Below are 16,567 nucleotides of genomic sequence, written 5' to 3'. Positions count from 1 at the left end.
AAAGATAGTTCTGTCATTTCATAAGTGGAGTTTTACAGTTGCCTGGGATGTGGGTCCGGCGAATGAATGCGGTTACTTATTTCCTAAATTGATATAATTTTCCCATGTCGGCACAGAATAAATAATAGTACTAAGTACAGAAGACTCACTCTCTAACAAAACACGTCTGTTACGATCAGCACAGATATGGCCGCTAGGTGGCGACAGCGTCACACGCGGCTTATGGCTTTCCCCAAAATTGGGGCGGAACGGATGTACTTTTAGCTACCTGTAGCAAAGCGACGAAATCACGGAGTGAGACACGCCTCGGCAAGGAAAGTTCGGACGAGGGACACAACCTCTGGCCGCCTACGAATCAAAACATGCCAAGAGAAACGCAATTATGATTTGTCAAATTAACCTTTTGGACGCCAATGACCGATATATACGCACCGCAGGTCCAACGCCAAAGACAAGGTATTAATCGGTCATAGACCACAGAGCAACATAGACCTAGGTGCATATGCATAAAGTTCAATTTCAGTTTTGACACTTCGGTGACGTGGCGTCTGAGAGACAGCTTTTGTGTTTGACACGGCGTCGAAAAGGTTAAAGATTCGAAATTCAATGGAATGGGAGACCTTTTCGTTTCGTTTGGTGCACAAAAAAGGAAACTTGTAACTTAACTGTAGTACTTACCGATTAAACTGTCGCCCGCGGTATTTCTCTAAGGTTATTTAATGTGGCTAATTCCGTCATATTCCGTCCGCAAGCGTTTATTTCTTTGATTTTCAATCGTAGGAAAAAAACTTTGCTTTTTATTGCTGAAACTAAATGCAATCGCTGCTTTGTCGATGAAATTATCAGTTTTGTTACGTGTTAGTAGACGTAATAGTCCCTATGGCGGAATTAGCCACATGTATATAATTATTTAAGTTCTCAAGTGAATTGAGTACAAATTCTTATGAGATTCCTTAAAACAACTTTTTCTAAAATGTGTTAGCCCATAAATAGTACGTATCGTTGAGCACTGTCGTACGCGGCAGTACCCATCATGCGTGCATTTACCTACTTCATGACATATGATACGAACCCCACTGTGCTCCCCTGCGTATTACTACATACTACATATAAGTATAACGTCATATCATGACATCACAAGTATCACAAGTGATACGACCGACTTTTACCGCGGTATTCGGAAAACAAGATCCGTTCTAGAGAAGAGAACGATACGATATGTACTAGATATCTGGCCCCGTAGCCAAAATGCCAATAGCTAACGCTCCGTACCGAACGAAACGCAACTGTCACTGTCACACTAATATGGAAGAGTGATAGAGAGACACAAAGCGATTCGATGGCGAAGCAATAGCGATCGTCACCTTGGCTAGGCCGCCTGGTAGTTTAGATTTCAACTAGATATCTTTTGCAGCTCAATTAGGGCAACCAATGTCACTTTTACGTTAAATTATCGTTTTAAAATCGTTTTGAGATCCAAAAACACATACGAGACGTTATAGACATTGTGGAAATCGTTCAACAGTTTGCAGGATCGCGGAAATGTCAAATTTGACAGGCTAGATCTTAATAAAAGCGGCCAAGTGCGAGTCGGACTCGCCCATGAAGGGTTCCGTATTTAGGCGATTTATGACGTATAAAAAAAAAACTACTTACTAGATCTCGTTCAAACCAATTTTCGGTGGAAGTTTACATGGTAATGTACATCATATATTTTTTTTAGTTTTATCATTCTCTTATTTTAGAAGTTACAGGGGGGGGGGACACACATTTTACCACTTTGGAAGTGTCTCTCGCGCAAACTATTCAGTTTAGAAAAAAGCGGCCAAGTGCGAGTCGGACTCGCTCATGAAGGGTTCCGTATTTAGGCGATTTATGACGTATAAAAAAAAAACTACTTACTAGATCTCGTTCAAACCAATTTTCGGTGGAAGTTTACATGGTAATGTACATCATATATTTTTTTTAGTTTTATCATTCTCTTATTTTAGAAGTTACAGGGGGGGGGACACACATTTCACCACTTTGGAAGTGTCTCTCGCGCAAACTATTCAGTTTAGAAAAAAATGATATTAGAAACCTCAATATCATTTTTGAAGACCTATCCATAGATACCCCACACGTATGGGTTTGATGAAAAAAAAATTTTTGAGTTTCAGTTCGAAGTATGGGGAACCCCAAAAATTTATTGTTTTTTTTCTATTTTTGTAAGAAAATCTTAATGCGGTTCACAGAATACATCTACTTACCAAGTTTCAACAGTATAGTTCTTATAGTTTCGGAGAAAAGTGGCTGTGACATACGGACGGACAGACAGACGGACAGACGGACAGACGGACAGACGGACAGACAGACAGACAGACAGACAGACATGACGAATCTACAAGGGTTCCGTTTTTTGCCATTTGGCTACGGAACCCTAAAAATGTCGTTGTCGTATCTTGGTGATGTCTAATAGATATCTAGTTCAGAATCCGAATCGGGCCCTACACTTCCAAGAGTTTATTAAAGGGGCCCACAGATTACCAGTTCGCCTGACGATAACACTACAGCCTGTCAGTTGTTCGGAACTGTCACCTTTTGCGTTCAACTAAGGCTGATGATATCGTCCGCCGAACTGGTAATCTGTGCGTCCCAGCCTTCGTCATGTTGAAGATTTACAGTGGTATACATTTATTTTTCACCACACCAGCTGATAAAGGCTCTCTTGATTGTTTAAAAATTGCATTTTATCCACGAGGATAAATTTAGAGTTGTTTCTTGTTTCCTTATGATAGCTGGTAGAATTGACTTTTAAATGATGATTTTGAATGATAAATATTTAAATAACGTTCATTTGGATTTGATTTGATTTTGATTTTTTATGGGCCCCCCTGTTGCTGTGACGTAATATGTGGATGACCCCAAACCACTTACAATTGAAGAGTCCTCACGACCCCTGGCAGACTGTCAAACTAATCTCACTTAGAAAATGGCGTGGGAACTACAACATGGTCATTATGAGCTATACATACATTTAATAGGATATAATATGAATGCTCAGTCACTTACACCTAAGTGACTGAGCATTCATATATCCTCGTCCTGCCCATGCACCATATTCAGTGTAATCCAGTGTATTATCTTATATGTGTATATTTCGGGGATCTCGGAAACGGCTCTAACGATTTCGATGAGATTGGCTATGGGGGTTTTCGGGGGCGATAAATCGATCTAGCTAGGTATCATCTCTAGGAAAACGCGCGTTTTCCAGTTTTTGTATGTTTTCCTAGCTTTGCTCCTCCCAATTTTTTTTTTAATGTCAAACAACAATTGTTAACGTTGCCTGTTTCACTTATCTTGTCTTTTGTCTCTTGGCAAGCCAGTCCGCCTAGCCAAGCTGACAATCGCTATCGCTTCGACAACGAAACGATTTGTGTTTCTCTATCTTTCTTCCATATTAGTGCGACAGTGATAGTTGTTTCGATCGCTACGGAGCGTAAGCGATTGGCATATTGGCTACGCGGCCGTCTTTTGTGACAACTACCAGCCATTTTAGCCATTCGACTAGGTCCAAAATACTGGACATATTTAGCCTTTGACACATTGTATTTATTACATTAGAATCATCTTCTTAAACTTAAAGATTCTTCCAATTTTTTCTGCTGAATTCTCTTTCTCTCTCTCTCTCTCTCTCTCTAAATAGTGTCTCACAATAATGCATAAACAGAAATTCCGTATAATTATATTAGTAGAGATTAGTAGGGTTGACACACTGTCACACCGATCACGTTACCCCTTTGGTGCCGGCTTAATCGTCTGTGAACGCATAATCGACTAACAATTACAGAGTGACAACCCTATTGTAGTTAAAAAGACACTTGACTATATTGAATTCGCTAATCCCTACACATTCTCATCTTCACTCTGAAAATACTTGCCCATTCTAAACTGAACCTTATTGTAAGTGAAAATGATTTAAATTTGAATGAATTACAAATACGAGTTTGCTAAAATTAACGCTCGATTTCGTAATAATGATTACTGATAAAAACGACGTATCTTGCTTTTAGCGTTCCTTTCAAATGCAACTTTGTCGGTATAAAGTTAAGGTTCAGAATAGTTTTGGCAAAGCGATTATGAATTTGCGAGTATACTCGTGTACAGTTTCAGGGGTGGCACAAAATAAATTATGATTATTGTAATATATGTTAGAGTGGGTTAGAATGCAATCAGCAATTACATTTAGAAGGTCGACACGGATGTTTGGGAGATTGTTTAATATACGGGTTGGATAATTTATCGGTAACCAAATCGAGTTTTATGATATTGCAGTGATTAAACTAAAAAATATGATAATAAACATTTAGAAAATGCATTTTAAGGCTTACTTCTCTTTTTACACTATATGCTTATTAAATTAAGAGCCACACGGCGCTAGGCGCCGTCATACAATCAGAGTTACATTCTCATTCTAAGATCACGTTCTGAAATAACAGATTTGACATGAAAATAATAATATATCTATGTCTGGTAGTAGTTATATCGTTGCTAGAAATTGAAATGCTAAGAAATTTGAGCGAGAAGGAGTTTCACATAAAAAACTTCTATTCGCTTTTATAGCAACGACATCTAGTAGGTACAGTCACCGGCAATAATATGTTACTCTTCGAAGGCCGCAAAATATGTGACACGCTCTTATGACGGCTCTACACATAAGATCGTGTCAGATCATTTTGCGCGTTTGTGACTTTACCAGACATAGTTACAATATATTATGTTACAATATATTATTGGCCTATCTCTATGAAAGTTGGCATGTTCATGCCGAAAATGCGCGTTTTTCCAGAGATAAAGACCTACCTAGAACGTTTTTTCGTTCCGAAAACCCCCCATATACTAAATTTCATCGAAATCGTTAGAGCCGTTTCCGAGATCCCCGAAATATATAGGTATATAAATAAATAAATAAACAATAATTGCTCGTTTAAATTTACGTAGGTATGTACTATAATATGAAGATGATGATGATCATGATGATAGTCTGCGACGTTTTTGGTAGCACACGCAGTGCAAGTGTTTATCTATACGTCATAATTTCATAGAATTTTGAGGTTAACACTTGCACTGCGTGTGCTATCAAAATCGTTGCAGACTTATTTTGGTCTAACTCTATAATTTAATTTTAAAAAGAGAAAGTAACTTCGATCAGGATATGGGAGCAGTTACGTAAGCGGGGTGTTCAAAATGATCTTGACGCGACTTTATTGTTAAGACAATAAGAGCGTGTCAAGGTAATTTTGAACACTTCGCCCGCTTAGCAACTTCTGCTGCTGACTGTACTGCTTTTGACGTTAGTCAAAATATCATACAGATGTAGTGCATAATTGTTCATCATAATATTCATAACATTCATAACATTCGTATTTGTCATAGTACTTCAGTCAACCTCAGTAGTTTTTGTACCGAGTGTCTGAAATAGCAAGACACGTTCGTACATTTCCATGAAAGTACGATGGAAAATTAAATAATAATGCATTAAGGTAAACGTACCAGTGTTCGACATGCTTATGCCCAATAGATGACACCCTGCTGTCACCTCTATTGACTTAAGTTTCAAGATGACATGTACTGGTACCGCGTCGAGCACCAGTACGTTTACCTTACATCTGTAACGTACCAATTTTTAAGTTAGTCAGAATATCATATCCACATAGAGACAAACCAAAGAAAGTCTGCAGCGCAATAATTTGACATCGAATTAAAAAACTACATATGGCAATGTTTTTTAAGCAGTCAGTAAACGTCATGCACTATGGTATGTTTGTCAAAATCGTTTAAATATTCATTGTGTTTTGTGATGAACGGAATAAACATGGTGAAACCTTACAAAACCGGCGTGCGGGAGTTACTTTTCCGCATGACGAATAATTTTACACTTGTAAAAAGTCAGCACGAGGCGATTCAAGCTGAAAAACGACAATGTTTACAAAATTTGGAGTTGATGACGGGTAAGTGGAATGAAACATCTTAATACTTCACCATATGTACCTACTTAGATAATATAATATTGGTTTAGACTAAGGTTTCACAGCAAATTGAACACACCTAATAGGTATAGGCATACTTATGAACTTCCTCTAACATTTCGAGAAACTCATTGGTACTAGCCGGGTTTTGAGCTCGAACCCACAACCTCCATGCTTATGCTCACGGCATGGGTACCTACTAGTTAAAGCTAAAATTAATTTTTAATATATGTTTATTGTTTTAATGGTTTATTTCGTTTTTCCGAAAACTTTAGTTCTCAAATGGCGGGCAATTTCTCTGTCAATCTAATTACGCCTTAATGGGAGTAAAAGAGAAAGATGCTCGCATATTGAGAACTTCGGTGTTCGCGGTAGGCCCTCTGTACCTATTTACCGCCGTTGCGGATATTACTAAAGCTTATTAATTTTGATGAAGCCAAATGTCACATTCTCCCAATATTATTTATCAATATTAGTATATGTCTACATATTAATAGTGACATCTATTGTTGGAATGAAATTTATTTTACCATAAAAATTAAGCATACAGCTTAATTTTTTCATAGACGGTAAATATGGTAGAAATTTCACAAGTATCAAGACTATTTAATCCATTTTCTGTGGTGTTGTCGCATACTGATTTTTAAAAACTACTTTTAATCTAGCGCTGCAGACTTTCTTTGGTTTGTCTCTAAACGTATTACGTATGCTCCTGAATGTTTAATCATTCGTTTGACATGTACCTAGCAAAGGGTCGGACAAATTCATAAATAATTCAATACACTTTTAAATAATTCGCACTTCACACATTCTATGTTCTACTTTGTCGGCCTCCTAGATTAGTCGGTAGTGCCATAAAGAAATATAGTAAGACAAGAGTGCTCACTCCATACATCAGTTTTGGTACCAAAAAGACTGGTAATTTCGGTGTCTACATCGACCTCTCTAATGCTCAACATCGAGTCACACTCATCAAGTCTAATGCTTAACAACATAAGACTTTCCGGTCGGTGCTACATCTATTGTCAAGTAGCAGTACTGATAGTTCCGCTACTCAATGCTAGATGTAGACACTGAAATTAATAGTAGTAGTAGTAGTAGTAGTAGTAGTAAAATATTTTATTGTAGAAAAAGAAACATAAAACATGAAAGAACACACATCATTAGTACAAAGGCGAACTTATCCCTTTGTCTAGTCTTTTTGGTACCAAAACTGATGTATGGAGTGAGCACTCTCCGCATTCGACATTTAAAAAAAACCACACCGCTCGTAAACCGCCAAAATTTGAAAGGATCGTTCGAAATTTAAACTCCGAACATCCACACATCCACGATTCAAATTCAGGCCACATCCCGAGCAAATCGAAAAGAAAACTATTCGTTTTAAAAGTGGTGTTCGCTATAAAACCGTGTGTTTGGGAGTCAGGAGGAGCTCTCAGGCCAGGGGTGCTCATAAATAATTTAGAGTAATACTCGACCGAAGGTTGAGCGCTCATGACTTCTTGATGGGATCTCGGGTGTGGACTTTTTAAATTTGAGGCCTTTTTTAAAGTGGCGGCGCCAATTGTTTGTGATGGCTGGATGTTTTAGAAGTTTATTTTGTTATGAACTATACTTAGACATTGATATAATTTCAATGTTTTTTTAATTAATGTGAATGTATTATATTTATATCATATAAACTTAATTTAATATAAACAAATAAAACGTTTAACCTAACTTTTTGTTATAAAATAGAACTAGGAACGTATTAGGAACTTAACTTTATGGAACTCAGCTAACCTATTATTGTTCTTTTGGAGGTGTAAGTAATTAAAATACGCGACAACATAGTGTTTTTAAAATAAATTTAAGTAATGATATAAGGTTGAATTCAAGTGTACCCCTAGTGTAAATCAAGTGTACCCCTACTGTAAATCAAGTGTACCCCTACTGTAAATCAACTGTACCACTACTTAGTGTAAATTTAATTCGATAGCGTGACGTAACGTACATGTTTACGTTAACCGTTTAGTATGGGATTTTGAACAGCGCGCCAAGCGGGACGTTTTGGAAACCTTTATACTGGCGCCGTCTGTAATAAGCTTCGATCCCATCTACTTACCTAAGTAGTATTTGTATGTATGTACCAATACAATATTATGCAATTATATAAGTACCTAAAATTTGACTTATTTTTCTCCAGGGCGACCTCTTTGGTGGTCTAAATGACGGCCTCCTAAGCCGCGCAGAGGCCCTCGCGGCGGTAGACATCAGCAAACACCAGAGCGGACCCCAGCCCGGACCCCTGCCGCAGCTCAAACATGACATGGTGTACCACCATGGGGTCGGCGGACCACCGCCGCACAACGCTAGGCCACATCAGGTATTATTGCTTTTGATATAGTTTAAAAAAAATAGGGGAAAATTGCTACATAAGCAATAGAGTAGACCCTAGAAGAGACCCATGCGCAGCTCCAACATGACATGGTGTACCACCATGGGGTCGGCAGACCACCGCCGCATAATGCTAGACCACATCATGATATAGTTTAAATACATAGGAGAGCAAGTGTCTATAAAATAGGCACAAAATATTGGTAAGGAATAGAGTAGACCCTAGAAAAGGCCCTTGCGCAACTTGAACATAACGCTAGACCACATCAGGTATTATTGCTTTTGATATGGTTTTATAACAGGTTTAGGAAAGAAGAAAGCATGGAACTAAATCATTGCTAGGTAATAGGTAGAATGGAGAGAGCTATCGTAGCATACCTAATCATTCGCTTCTGTTGCATTGGACACGCCAGTTTAAAAAAAAAAACAGACAAAAATTGGTTAAAAAGATGGCTACAAGATTGGTAAGCAATAGTAGTAGTAGGAAGATAACTAGGTACAACCCTAGTAGCACGGTCGCATTTTTATCATTTATCACCATACCTGTCACGTTCTAACAAGTAGGTAAGTGCGAAAGTGACGGGCATAGTGATAGTGGATAAAAATGGATCCGTGCTGAGCCCGCAAGACTGGTTAGCAATAGTAGTATGTAGAAGAGTCAACCAAACCCAAACGGGGCTAGACAAGTGACAGTAATTTATAAGTAGAAAACATCTTTCGTTAGCATCCGTTTATTTGGCGTTTGTCGATAAACTATCTTCATCATGGCTACAGCTAATTTGTCTTGTCAAGGGGCCTAGCCAAGATGACAATTGTTGTATGGAAATGATCGCGAGACTTTTCTTAGCATCTGTCATCGCGAAACACTTTCTTTTCGTTTGGCGTACGTCAATGTTCGATTGTCATCTTGGCTACCCCAGAACACTTTAATCGAGCCCCCGTTAATCCGAAAATCGATCCTCAAAAGAGCGACATCACCCATCAGCCGAGTAATCTTCAAAAAGAGAAAAACACTTAACTGGCGAAAATATTTCACCCCGACATTAGCCCGACCAGATGCAAGTCTCAAGGCATATGTAGGGGCGTAGTCCCAGAGGACTCAAGCACGTAGGGGAAGGGATACGGTACTGTAAAAATTAGATAATTTTATGCACTACAATATTGTGTTCCGCCCTTGCGATTTTATTTTTTTTATTCAAATGCGATGGTGATTTTTGCTCTTTGGTAATGCAATGTTTGGTATACTTAATGAATTATCAACAATCTTTAAGCAAAATTAAATATTAAAAAGCTTTTTTGGCATGCTGCGATCGATTTTATTTGGTTAAGTTTGTTGTTGAAGCTTTAGAAAATATTTAAAATTGAAGTAAAGATTGGTTCAGGTTACCAAAATGAAGTGCTAATATCGAATCAAGTGTGATACATGTAATAAAGAAAGTTTAACCAGCAATGACCAGCAAATAAGTACATATAAATCGTCAACGTGCATGTGACACATCTGCAGTTAGAAATGCCTTAAACTACAGCCTCCACGTACGAATTATCAGTCTAGTTATACCCATAACAAAAGAAACCTTTTTATCAAGTAACTGAAACATAACGTCTAGCAAAATGGAATTAATCACTTTAAAAAAACTTGCAAAGAACAAAAGAAAGTTCACCTCAAATTCTCAAACTAGAATCACCTTTTTCTCCTGTTAGGATCGAAAGAGCTCCTGATATTAAGTAGAAATTGTAGATATGATGTAAAAATTTACAAATAAAAAAAATTGTACACTTTAAATAAAATGGCCCCAATACAAGTTTATCACACAACTGTAAAGCACAAAAAACCAATTCTAATAAGATCTAAATTCAATTTGTTCAAATTTTAGTGCTAGTCGGCACCGGAGTCCCGCAAGGAGCAATTCTGGGTACGCTCCCTGCACCATATTTACAAATTAGGGTTCCGAAATTGCTACTGTTGGACCCGGGGGCGATAAAGCACAGGTTACGGGTTCTATACGAGGGGACTATATTGACTGTAGTCTTTATAATTGGTAGTGATACAATGATACAGTGTGATGGGATTGCTATGAACGCGGTTTGAAGTTGTAATTGATTAAGTAAAGGCGTTTGACAGGGTGTGTCGCTTTAGAGATTAATGTTAATTTAATTTGCTTTTAAGGCATTTGGCATTATATCTTTTGGAATGGAATGCCAAATTCAGATAGGGACCTATGGAATCATACCTAATTTATTGTATACTAGCTTCTGCCCGCGACTTCGACTGCGTGAAATGATGAAGATGATGTTTGATAGAAACTTTTATCCCATGTCCTTCCCCGGGCCTCAAACTACATCCATACGAAATTTTAGTAAAGAGGTTCCTATCAGACATACAGAGTTACTACTTATCGCATTTTAAAATATTAGTACGGAAGTAGGAATCTAAAGCTGTATTATGTATATGTCACCCTAAAATTGTAAAGACTCGTCAATTTCTAATCTCGCTAGTTAAATTATAAACTGACGGTAGGGAGACTATTATAAGCTAACCTAACCTAACCTACGTTAGATTATAAACTAACGGGTTCACAATCTTACGGTGTCATGTATACTCGTAGATGCACTATACATGCCTACTTTTAAAACAAAACATAAAATGACAAAAGTGTAAATAACACAATACAATTCTAATCGCTAATTCAGTACCTACTCATAAAGTGTACCTAGTAATTTTGCTACTAACAAAAACACATAAAAAACATTTGCGTTCTCAATATAAGATGAAAAAGTCACCAAATGCTTCCAAGAAGGCATATTCTTTTACATTCATACAAATATCTTATCTCAGGGGAAAATCCAATGTTTTTATGCTCTTTCAAAAGTGACGCCATAGACACAGACAGACTGCATTTTACTTTATGATTATTTACTGCGAGGGGTACCATCGACAATTTTATGGGTACCCTTATTTTTATAGTTGCAGTACCATCGATATGATTGCTATGTTTTTGGGGTGTCGTATTTGATTTTTATTACTTTAAAATTATATTTGAAGGGTCGTTGGATAAGTATAAATAAACTTACGCGTTTCTGATTTGGTGGAACGTGAAGTTTGTGGGAATCCGAAGACACTTTAGTTATGGTTTTCGATTTTTATAAAATCTGTGATGTTAATTTCAAACTTTAGGATTAGGGGTTAAAATAAAGAGTTCTTATATGCAAATTAGCTCCCTGGATTTTAATATTACTGAAATATATTTTCGATAAAGTCGATAAACTAGCGTATCTTTTTCTGCCAAAAAAAAGAAAAATGTGGTATCTATGGTATACAGAGTTACTGCTTTTCAACTTTGAGTAGCAGTGTCAGATAAGAGATTTTTCAAAGTATTCACGATATCCAGGGAGGAGAATGGAGACTCAGTTTTGATTGGCCTCTGTAACGAACTCGAGTTTGAACTTAATTAAAAACTGAAAGTCGAGCCTTAAAGTAGAGTACTCAAGGTACCTTCATATTTTTAATCAACGTTAAAGCAAGATAGCCTAACACTAATAACTCAGATCACAACCCAGTTTTACTGTCCCTAAAAATGTCCTCAGCACAAATTGTCACGTTTCTTCGTCCCCAGGGCGCCCACCCTATGTGTGTTTGCACTTCGAATAGAAGCCCTTGCGCGAAAAAGTCCTATAGCCCCACCAATACGTTGGACTTGTGTGATTCTGATTCGAAAGAGAAGGGTCAGTAGTCACGCATTGCGTCGGTTGGGGGCTAGTCGACCGTTAAAAGCATACAGAACAAGTGTGTACGTTTTCGTATGTTTTATGGAGTTGTGTTTTGACATGGCTATCAAAATTTGGATAAGGGTGATATTACAAAGCGAGTTCGAAATGTCGGTCAAATTTTTTTAGTAGGTAGTTAGTAAACATCATTTATTCTTATAGCGCTTGAACCTTTAATTAAAGGCATGTTCATTTTTTTACGTTTTTAAAAGCTGTATGCAGAAAGTAAATTTGTATAAGTACTGTAAAAATGCCAGAAGTGTAAATTTCATTCGATAGCGTGACGAGCGTTCGCGTTTGCGTTATGTCTATTTTTGTATGGGATTTTGAACAGCGCGCAAAGAGGGACGTTTTGGATACTCAAAGTCCCATACAAAATGACGCTTAACGCTAACGCGTACATCACGTCACGCTATCGAATGAAATTTACGTTAGGGGTACTGTACGTACTTACGTACAGTACCCCTAACGTACGGGTACCCCTAAGGGTACTGTACTACGCCTTAGAAACCATAAATTTTTAGACCCTAATAATATATAAACGGGCAGTCCAATTGGAAATGTCACGTAATAATTTCCATACATTAGGTAATACCTACTTAAGTTTCGATTCGCGTTTTCTTTTACCAATTGTCACGACTAGGCCCCCATAATATTCAGACTCATTTGCACGAAACGCGTATGTTTGTTCGTCAACATGTATGCACAAGTGTCATTACGAGAGAGCCCAGGCCCCTAACATAAGGGATCGCATGCGTTATTTCACGCACACTAATAATAACGCACTCATCATTTTTGTCAACCCTAGGGGCCGTGGGGCCGCGAAACTAGCGGGTTCATGAGCGGTTTCACTAGCGATTATTATACAGGCAAGTTTAGTGTTATTTATGTCATATACAACTCTCATGCGTATTATTTCAGCGTATAGGTAATTACTTCCTGTTAAATATTGTTTGTATTATTTATAAGTATATAATCAGTTTCGTAAGCTGAGTCACTGACTAGGTTAGGGCCGTTAAATTTTTTAGTTATTTTATAAATTTACATTATGTACAGTCAGCAGCAGAAGTTTATAAGCGGGCGAGATGTCCAAAATAATCTTGACGCGACTTTATTATTAAGAGAATAAGTGTGTCAAGGTGATTTCGAACACCTCGCCCGCTTAGCAACTTCTGCTGCTGACTATATTTAATGGGGTTTAAAATGTCAAAAAAAGGAAATTTATATACCTACATATTTATGTCCTTAAAATACATTTTACAATGTCTGTAGGACACATGAATGGATAGCTACCTATTTTAACTACATGTAACTTAATATAGCCGCGGCTGCGCCCGCGATGGATATTTATAAAAGCTTCAATCAATAAATTACTATTTAACGTATCACACGTGTTTCACTATCTCAGAACTCTATTTGCAACCTTCGATATTAGGCCTAATAATTATTTAATATACGTACACAGTATAGTTTGTAGCTTTCTAATAGAGCCCGACGGCTAATCCTATTGTCTATTGTTCAGTAAAACCGCACGTGCTACTTACCTGCAAAAAAGGGTCTTAATTATTCTATTTGGCACCTGAGCGCGGGCTAGTCCAACGCTCAAAAAACCAGTGTAGGTGCGCTCTCCGATAACGCGACTTTGTTACGCATCTCGATGACACATTTTAGACTGGTTCTGTAGCGTTCGACTTGCCAGCACTCAGTACTTCGGTTACGGAGTTGAACGGACCACACACATGCTAACAAAATGTTTATCCATTAGTTTATTTTGAATCTTATTGCAATTTCCATAGGAGTTGTAGGTAATTCCATTACCTGGGTAAAGTGGACGAACGATTTTTTATGCAGGTGGTTGTGGCACATGGCACGAGCGGTTTTACTTAACAATAGACAATAGGATTAGACGTCGGGCTCTATTAGAAAGCTACAAACTATACATAGTACGTGCAATGTCCTTTATGCATCGATTAGTGAGTCGCTTGTTTCGTGGCCCGACCCTCTGTAAATTCGGCCACTTGTCCAAATCATAACGTTGTGATACAAATCACTATTAACGGAATATAATTTATTTAATATCTACTCGCGATCAGGAATAGGGATGGGACAAGTGTCGGTCAATTATGGAAAGGGAATGTCGATAAATTTTAGAGTCCGTCTAAGGTAACATTGCACCGATTTAAATAGAACAAAGTGAGGGGTGCCATTATATAAATTATTTTTATAGATATTTGACATTAATGTTGACATTGTTACACTTTGTTATTTATATTACAGATGCTATGCAGAGTTACCTTGGTCCGACTCTACACGTTTTTAAGTTATCATACGAGGGGAGATTGATCTAAACTCATATTACATTTTTCCTCCTTTTGGCCTCAGAAATGCGTGGTTAAAAAAATTCGGGTTCCTCGTGAACACCCTGTAGATATTAGCTATCTTATACCTTTGAAACAGCAATTCTTGTATAAGTACTTATTTATTTACATCATTTCAGGGATGTCGGAAACGGCTCTAAGGATTTCGGTAAAACTTGCTATTTGGGGGTTTTCGGGGGCGAAAAATCGATCCAAATCCTAGGTCTTATTTGTGGGAAAACGCGCATTTTTGAGTTTTTATATGTTTTCCGAGCAAAGCTCGGTCTCCCAGATATTTACAATTATAATTTGCCATATCGATATTATCGACGTGTCCCCTCCCTCAACCCACGGGGGAGCGTGGGGTACATGGGTGACATACGCACCCCATCGCGGGGACAGCGGGGCAAGGATTCACCTGCGAGCCGCAAGTGCCGTTTAAATGGTACTTTTATTACTGGGGGCTATGTACTGTACCACTACCACTAGTTTGACACTGACATAAACGCCATCGAGGACGTAATTTACTTTCTATGCATCTCGCTAGTACTCGCATATTAGGGCAAGCGAGATGTATAGAAAGTAAATTACGTTCTCGAAAGCGTTTATATCAGTTTTGACAATGTCAATGACTCATGGTACGGGCTCTGGTCTACAAATGGTTTGCTGACACATGATTGTATGCGTTAAATTCAAAACAGTATGCCTAGCCAAGATGACCATTTTATTAACTCACATTTATAGACGGGTCTAACGCGAAATTTATTCAATTACCTTTATATACCGACGTTTCGACACAGGTTTCGACACTTTTCGTCGGGTAGTTGCACAAATCTCTGTTTTGACATTTTGCTGAGACTTTAGTTGGCCGCGACCATGACCAGTGAAACCTGTGTCGAAACGTCGGTATATAAAGGTAATTGAATAAATTTCGCGTTAGACCCGTCTATAAATGTGAGTTAATATGTGTTCAAAACGCGAAGGTTTTAAAGACCATTTTATTGTTGATAGAAAAAGTAAAATTAATTAATGTATGGGAACTGTCACGTGATTTTTCGTAGCATCTGTCATCAAGATATTATAATTTTGCAGTATTTAAATTTTGCGTAATGGTACGGAACCCTTCGTGCACGAGTCCGATTCGCACTTGCCCGGTTTGTCTTTTCTTTTGGTGTAGGTTGTACGATTGTCATCTTGGCTAGGCCCCCAGAATTCATTAAGTGTCACATGGAACCTAGCCGCCACCAAGAGCGACAATCCGATTGTGCCTTATGATTGTTAGCGCCTCTTGCACCATCCCACTAACCCGGGGTTAAGCGGCTAAAACATTAACCTAGTGTTAAATTGTACTTCTAACCCAAGGTAACATGATCTCTACATAGAGTCAGACCAAGCTAAGATGGCAGCAATATTGTTAGCACAGACTGTGCAAGTGTTACTTTAAACGTCATACTATACTTTACCTTACTTTATTTACTTTTTTGCACATAGTGTTCGTTTGTCAATCATGTTTTATATCACTCTCAATTGCTCAAAGGTTGACTGGAACAGATCCCTTATAGGGATAAGTTCACCTTTGTACATTTTATATATTTTGTTTCGTTGTATTTTAACCTGTCTTATGTACAATCAAGTGTTTACATACATACATACGTTATAATTTCATATTATTGTTGTATTTAATTTATATGAAAATATCACGGTGTCAAATAAATTGGGTTAGACACCTAAAAAACTAACCCTTTTCTCCAGAAAAACATAACCTTTATCAATTTCACATTTACATCTAAAACTCCTCCCCCAAGCAAACGAACTATAATATGAATAATTATTTCCAAAACCGGATCATACCAGATGAAAGCAGATTATCGCGGCAGAAAAAATGCATTATTTTTCGTCCTATTACCCTCCCCTTGTGCGCAAACACTTATTTTGTATGGGGAGTATTGTGACGTTGATCGCTGGAAGTATACATTGTTCTGTTCTCGAGTGTTTGTGCCCATATGTTGGACAATCGGGTCGAGAGGATGCCATTAACTCTGATTTTCTGAAGCCTATCAT

The 16,567-nt window shown here is 37.8% G+C and overlaps 1 protein-coding gene across 2 annotated transcripts in view; it reads left to right on the top strand.

Annotated features, from left to right (window-relative positions):
* LOC134660912 (inhibitory POU protein) overlaps positions 1 to 16,567 on the top strand; it is a 65,628-nt gene that overhangs the window by 46,344 nt on the left and 2,717 nt on the right. For both annotated transcript variants that reach the window (XM_063516790.1, XM_063516789.1), the window contains exon 3: positions 8,194 to 8,373. In XM_063516790.1, the coding sequence (XP_063372860.1) occupies positions 8,194 to 8,373 (180 nt within the window). The remainder of the gene's footprint in view (positions 1 to 8,193; positions 8,374 to 16,567) is intronic.

This window comes from Cydia amplana, chromosome Z (assembly GCF_948474715.1).
Source record: "Cydia amplana chromosome Z, ilCydAmpl1.1, whole genome shotgun sequence".
In the NCBI taxonomy this organism is placed as follows: Eukaryota; Metazoa; Arthropoda; class Insecta; order Lepidoptera; family Tortricidae; genus Cydia; species Cydia amplana.
The sequence above is the reverse complement of the archived record's forward strand: the minus strand, read 5'-3'. Positions and strand labels throughout refer to the sequence as shown.